At 48.5% G+C, this 7,630-nt stretch overlaps 1 protein-coding gene across 1 annotated transcript in view; it reads left to right on the top strand.

The window, feature by feature from the left end:
- syndig1l (synapse differentiation inducing 1-like) overlaps positions 1–2,872 on the top strand; it is a 14,622-nt gene extending 11,750 nt beyond the window's left edge. The window contains exon 3 of the mRNA XM_076139894.1: positions 2,714–2,872. Within this exon, the coding sequence (XP_075996009.1) occupies positions 2,714–2,872 (159 nt within the window). The remainder of the gene's footprint in view (positions 1–2,713) is intronic.
- Positions 2,873–7,630: the final 4,758 nt, after the last annotated feature.

The raw sequence follows: 7,630 nt of genomic DNA, 5'->3' as shown, positions 1-7,630 counted from the left end.
CTGATGTGAGCGAAGGATTCTATGCCATGCTGACAGTCAGACGCCGTCACTCCCTGCTGTTTGTTTAGAGAGAATTAGCTGTAAGCGTTTGATTGGGAAGCAGAATTGAGTTTCAATTACGGCACTAATCGGGTGAGTGTTTTGTTTGGAGATGCTGATAAATGTTTCCGTGCGCTCGGAGACATCTGTGCCTCAAAGTGCAGAGTCGAGACGCCGCAGCCACGCGGCGGCTCGCCATTATGCTAATCAGACAGAGTCAGTCATAACGCAGAGACTCCAATGAGCTGATTATGGAGAGAGGGAGAGAGAGAGAGAGAGAGAGAGAGAGAGAGAGAGAGAGAGAGAGGGAGAGAGAGGGAGAGAGATGGTGGGAGAATGAGTCACAGTCAAAGACAGATATAGAGGGAGAGGAGATAGAAAAGAAAGAGGGGGAGAGAGACAGAGAGAGGGAAAGGATGGGATGGAGATAATGAGGGAGATTGAGAGAGAGAGAGAGGGAGAGAGTCTCTGGTTTTCTAAATTGTCTTTTGGACGCTGTGTCTCTCAGATTGTATCTCTCACTATGACACCACATTTCAATCACTTTGTCAAGGTTGTGCAGATAAAGACTTAATGCTCCCAACCACTTTACTCTCAAGGGGATTCAAGGAAACATCGTCCAGCTGTTCACACAGACACACAGACACACAGACACACAGACGCACATACATACAGACACACAGACACACAGACACACAGACGCACATACAAACAGACACACAGACATACAGACACACAGACGCACATACATACAGACGCACAGACGCACAGACACACAGACACACAGACACACAGACACACAGACGCACAGACGCACAGACGCACATACGCACAGACGCACATACTCACAGACACACAGACACACAGACACACAGACACACAGACACACAGATGCTCAGACGCTCAGACGCTCAGTTGTCACTTCGCGCTGCAGCCGAACACAAACACCTTCAGGCTGCTGCGTTCGTCTGTGTGAGAGAAGGAGAAACTAAAATAACTCTCACTCCTGTTCATCACGTGACTTTGGTGAAGAAGTGAAGCCTCTGCAGGCCGTGCCTTTCTCTCCACTCAGTCTGAAGCCTTCACTCCCGCTCCCACGCCCAGGGAGAACAGCGTTCACACGGACTCAAAGTATTCCGTCTGTTTTCCTGATTTCCCTGCTGACTTCCTGTCTCAGTAACGACTGTATCGACACGCAGACTTGACGTCCTCTGTCTCCACCCTAACGACTCGTCTCTGAGGGGCGTATCGCCGTGGTTACCTGCGTGGTCTCCTCACAACTTTAGGGCTTTGATGAAACACGGATCAAAGTGGAGAGGAGAGACAGATCCATCATTGATGCTTAGAGGCTCTGCAGGTGATGATGAGGATGATGAGGATGAGGCTGGAGTTACTTTACAGGAACTCTAGAACTGACTCACAACTGTGACTCAGGCAGGATCACGGCTTTGTCAAACCTCATGTGGTAGAAACATCTGGAGAGAGTAGGAAGAGAGAGGAACATCTGGGCCGCTCTGTTGCCCTCAGGACAGGAGAGAGAGATGGAAGCATCCAGGGTGAGGGTTCAACGACCTGGACCACATGACTCAGTTTAGTAGGAACAGAAGGAGAAGGTTTAGTTATGGAACACAAAGCCATCAAACATCTAAATGAGGCCGCAGTGAAACTCATCACCGCTCTGTTATTCTGTTATTGATCGTCTGTGTTGCTTCTAATCGTAGAGACGCTGGACATTGTGATTAGATTTGAAGTGGAGCTCTGGGCGTCTCGTGGGCTCTGACCTTTGATCAGCAGGGAACAACAACAACAAATCATAGAGGAGAGGCGGCTGATCCTAACAGTGAGCACGTCAGGACAAGCAGGGCTGAACCAATGATCAATGGCCAAGAGGATCAATGTTGGTGTCACGTTTTTGTTGTAGCAGTTGTTAGCAGTGATACAGGCAGAGAGACGGACAGGCCACGCCCCTTTGTCTCCCTCTGTGCCGCCAGAATTGCCTCAGGACCATGCCAGTTCTGAGCACACTGATGTTTCTGGCCTGTAGGCGGCGCTGTAACAACACACAGTTCATCCTACAGAACCCTGAGGTCCTCCAACACAACATACACACAAAACTAACACACAAACTACACATCACAGCAGCCCAGCCGCCTGTTGCAGATGTGGGAGCTCTGTAGTTTCATTCATGAGTCTCTGATGAATCATGTAAATGTGACTCCTCTGCTGTTTCTGTGTGTGTGTGTGTGTGTGTGTGGCTGATGTGACTTTAATCTCAGCTCCTTGACATTTACACACTAATTGCCATTTTCTTTGGTGCTGCCACACGAGAGGAGCTCTGCTGGGAGACGGGGCGTCCATTAACGGGTCCATCCTCATCCTCATCCCCCTCCTCATCCTCTTCCTCATCTTCACCCTCACCCTCACCCTCACCCTCACCCTCAACCTCAACCTCAACCTCACTTCACCCTTCTGCTTCACACTGCAGGGAAGAATAAATAGCCTTCGTAATTACGGTTCTTCTGGAAAATGGGTCGCTCTCTCTGTCTCTCTCTCTCTCACTGTAGCTCTCTTTGTCTCTCTCTCTCCCCCCCCCCCTCTCTCTCTCCCTCTCTCTCTCTGTCTCTCTCTCGCCCTCAGTATCTCACTCGTTATGTCTCCTCTCTCTCTGTTTCAGACCACCAAGGCGGTGAATAAAGGCGACTTCTCGCTCGCCAACATCGCCTCCCGGCGTGCTTTGTTCCTGGCCGCCCTCTCCATCACTATAGGCACCGGTGTGTATGTGGGGGTGGTGGTAGCGCTCATCGCCTACCTTTCTAAACCAGGACACATATAGCAGCAGCGGCGCCCTCCCTCCCTCCTCCAGGCCTCCAGGAAGCCCGCGGAGAGAGCGGCCCCCCTCTGGGGACGGCGACCGCTCCTGTGGATTTGAGGAAAGTTTGTTCGGGGGATGTTGAGTTTTTCCCTCCGCCTAACTTTCCTTCCAGTCTTCTCTCCCCACAGACTCTTTGTGGAGAGAGACAGACAGACAGACAGACAGACTGGAGAAAGGTCACGTTGGGAGGGGGAGAGACAAAGACGGCGGGAACGTTGAGGGGATTGTGGACGGATGAACCGGGATGGATTTGTTCAGATGGGAATTGTGTTGAATATGGAACTTTTGCGTTTTGGGTCATTTGGACCTCGAGCTGTCTCCTTTGTTCCCCGCTGTGTTCTGACTGAGACCCTGAGGAGACTAGACTGAGAGACACATGAGCAACAACTCCTGGAACTTAAGCAAACCTCACCAGACCAGCAGAGCACAGGTCACAGAGGTCACAGAGGTCACAGAGGTCAGGACACTAAATGGAGACGTGACTGTGGTTTCTGATGAAGACACTCTGTGGAGTTCAGGCTCTTCTTCTCTCTGTAATGGACTGAGAGTGAACCAAGCTGCTCCAAAAAAAACATCAAGGCCACTTTTGTCTCTGGGCCAAACACTCCGAGGAGAAGAGATAAAGAACAAACGACTGCACAAACAGTTTCAGAACTCCCGGCCAAGGAAGCGCTTTCAGTCCCACTGAGTCTTTGCCAAAAACAATATTAAAAAGTCAACTAAAGCTTTGAGATGTTGAGAAAAATAAGAAAATGTGGCGGCCAACAAAGAGAATCTGACTAAACTCACCAGACCTGCATGGGTGTGAAGTACAAACAAGAAGGTGTGGTGGTCCTAAAGGTCTTCACAGGTCACAGGTCACAGGTCACAGGTCCTCTCACAGGATGCTGCGCTGTCGTCTCAGCCTAGGTCCGATTTAACTCGTCGTCAATGTTCTTTAAGCGTCTGGATGAGGCGTCACTGTGCTGTCTCCTCATTCGCATGTCGGGGAAGATGTTCATGAAGCACCGTCGCACAAAACTGCTGAGAGGACTGTGCTGTGTTTTGTTTACATGTGAGATCAGTAAATGTGATCCATCAGCCAAATCAGTTGATTAGTCAGTTTATTTAAAAGGAAACGTTATTTGTTTGACACACAGGATGCTTTTATTGTTGTGAGTCAGTCTTCCTTTCTTTGTGGAGATGGTTTAGATGTTAACATTCCTGTACCTTGGTCTGTTCCTTGGAGTACTTCCATTACCTCAGTTGCAGTTTGATAGAAAATGAAGCGTACTGATTTAGTGTTGCTCACTCTGGGTCGCTCCATCTGTCCTCTGGTTCTGTTTTAGAGTTTGGACCTGTGAAGACCTTTACTGTCCACCTGAGAACCCAAAGACAAATGTTCCTTTAGTTTCCCTCTCGTCCTCTGACTAACCTGGAGCAGACGAGCAGTAGCCAGATGGTGAAGCGTTCAGTGGGAACAATGATGTCTCCATGGCGACCACACGGGGCGGAGTGAAGCGCCGGCCCGGACGTTTACTACTCACTGATTAAAGAATTTAATCGCCGACGTACAACATTAAATTTGGCACAACTGAGTGCAGACTCACACAGCAGGTGGATGATGTCATTAAAGAGCAACTACACGCGTGTCCAGAGGTCAGCTGGTACGTTTACATGCACTCATACTCATACTGTGTTTGTTCTGACGTCCATTAAGGTCAAACGCCGCGATGAAGTGGTGGCACATATGGATCGATCCCCTTGATTGCAGAACAATGGAGGTTTTAAAGTGCATGTAAACAAACAGATTGCTCTTAATAGTAATCAATCCTTCTGCACAACTCTGAGTGATTGATTTGACTCTTAAGAGAGTTTGTTTCCTGCCCCATTTCTAAATTCAGCAATCTAAACAGTACCAAACGTCTCAGAGGCTTCAGTTTGTTTGTGGGTTTGTTTCCAGACGTTCCTGCAGACAAACTCACCGCCCGGCTGCTTGAAGGGCTTTGCTTTGTTTTGTAGTTGTGTGTGATGAGACATCCTGGTGCTTCTTCAGGCAGCAAACAGGTGTCATCATAGGATTAAGTCCCCGAGCAGCTCTCACATTAGTCATACCTGACATTTACGGAGCACAATTAGTTCTCTGTAATGGCTTTCTCTTCCGCTTCTCTACTCCCAGGAGCCTGCAGCTAAAATAGCACCAAATTCATTTCACTAATAAGCCACTTTCCCCTCCGCTGGTTGCTGTAAACAATTCATTTGCACATCCTGGCGCTCTGGGAAACGAGCTCATGAGGAGCGAGCGTCGGCTGCGTCCGCCGCGAGGAGACGCTCTGCTTCTTTTGTCTGGCGCTCCGTGACCTCTGACCCCTGCTGAGCCTAAATCAGGAGTATTTTCTGAAATGAGAGCCATATTTCTACTCTCTAACTGCTTTCTCCTTCAGAATCGCTTTGATATTCATTCAATGATAAACAATTATTTTCCAGAGCAGATTGTGAAATTCCTCTGGAGCCTTCGATGGTAACTCCAGAGAGCAGAGTTCTGTATCTCATGATGAGCTCGTCTCATGGTCCTGCTGTCCTCCAGTACCCATGAACATGAGCCCCCTGCTCTCCTACAAAAAGAAACTTGGCATCCGCAGGGTTTGGGCAGCAGCAGGAACTATATTACCCACAGTGCACCTGTGAAAGTGGCGTTGACGTACTGGCTGTCTCTGTTACTGTACTGTACGTTGACCTCATGACCTCTGACACTGAGCCTGAGCGCCTGTTGCCCGGGTAACGTGCAGGCTTCCTCTGGCCGCCGCGACGCTACCCTCGCTGTAACTATAGTGACACGCCATGTATGTTTTTGTTTTCCTTCTGCTGCTGCTGACGATGATGATGATGATGATGATGTTGATGATGATGATGATGATGCTTTGTGTTTCTGTAGTGTGTCCTTCAAACGATGTTTCCCTCCGGTGGCTCGTGCTTCTTTGTGTCTCGTGCTCTTCAGACCGGCTCAAGCTGATTCTGCTTCTTTCTTTTCTTTATTGACTCTTATAGTTTGGGATTCTTCCTCTCTTGTGTGCAAACATGTACATAGTGCAAATAAAGAAATGTTGAAATGTAATGACAAATAAATGAGAAAGGACAGTCGGCCTTTCTTTAAATCAAAGCTCTTCTTCCTCTGTGCGTCCTGCTCAGACCGGCTCAGCCTCAGCCTGAGTCCAGACTCCTGAGCTGTGGGAGGGTTCAGTCAGGGTGTGATGGAGGAGCAGCTGAGCCTCGGAGCAGCTGAGCCTCAGAGCTGCGGCGTCTCTTCAGCACTGCGTTCTGTTGTTGTGTTTATTGAATATAATATATATCGCTCGCCGCTTCACACCAGACGAGCCAGAAACGGGACAAAGTGACATCTCACACCGAGCGCTGACGTAGGATCAATACACACATTCACACTGTGTGACACAGTGTGAATACTGTGTGACACAGTGTGAATGTGTGTGTGTAGAGGTGTGTGCATGTGTGTGTGTAGAGGTGTGTTGAAATCCTTTTCTCTTTAATATTTGGATTCTATCTCCATCCACACTTTTCCTCTGAACACTGAACTCGACTGAACAGAATATTGGAGTTTGTCCCGTTTTGTGATGTTGTTCTGCTTTATCAGGTTCATAATAGATCAACCAGCACATGATAGTGCAGAGTTTATGCTCATAGATCCTCATCACACTGAGGTCACACACAGACTGAATACATTCCATAGCAAACACACACATATAGATACACACAATAATACAATACACACACACATAAAGTCATATTTGTAAACAGAACAGAGACACTAACGTCCCTGTGTGTTCTGCTCTGATGTCATCCAGTCTAACCTGCTGTGAAGTGTGTGTAACATGAGCGTGCAGATGTTTCTGTATGTAAACATGTGTGCTTCCTGTGAGGCAGATGGAGACATGCCGGTGAACACGGGAGAGATGTGGTGGGTGTAGCAGCAGCAGCAGCAGCTGGAGGTGAGCTGAGTCTGAGCTGAGCTGAGCCTGAGTCTCCTCTCCACTAAGTGACTCACAAGCACAACCTCTCTCCTCTGCAGCTCCTCACAGCCCAGCGAGAAACAAAACACGGAGACAACTCTGCCCAGACAGCCGCACACACAGCCGCACACACAGCCGCACACACAGCCACACACACACACACACAAACTCCGACGACCCGAATTAATAAGCAAATTAATTAGCAGGAGAGACAGAGAGCAGCTGATTTCCTGCTGCTCAGCCTGTTTGAATGTGTAAACAAAACGCGGAGGAGGAAAATATTTTGCCTCCTCGTGTTTCTGACACCAAAACAGAACCCGGATAATAATGAGTGCAGCTATAAATGTGAGGGAAACGAGGCACTTTTATTATGATTACAATTAAAATCCCCACCAGCTTGTATTGGTGTGTGTGTGTGTGTGTGTGTGTGTGTGTGTATACATGAGTCACCTCCTCTTGTCTCTGGAGCTCATTTGGTCAGAGTGTCAGTAGAGTGGATGTTTGTGTCAGACTCAGCTGTAGTTTGTTCTTGTTCAGACGCTCTTTTACTTCTGAACTTTAAGTCATAAATATCCAACATGTTCAGTAATTGTGATCCATCAGCCTGTGCTGCTGAGCCAATCAGAAGCCAGGACGTAACTTCCCTCCTCTCTTCTCTTCTCCTCTCCTCTCCTCTCCCCTCCTCTCCTCTCCTCTCCTCTCCTCTCCTCTCCTC

The sequence above is a fragment of the Genypterus blacodes genome, unplaced genomic scaffold (genome assembly GCF_046128005.1).
Source record: "Genypterus blacodes isolate CSIRO-AG114 ecotype Tasmania unplaced genomic scaffold, CSIRO-AGI_Gbla_v1 ptg000476l_1, whole genome shotgun sequence".
Lineage (NCBI taxonomy): Eukaryota > Metazoa > Chordata > Actinopteri > Ophidiiformes > Ophidiidae > Genypterus > Genypterus blacodes.
This window is presented reverse-complemented; position numbering and strand designations above follow the sequence as displayed.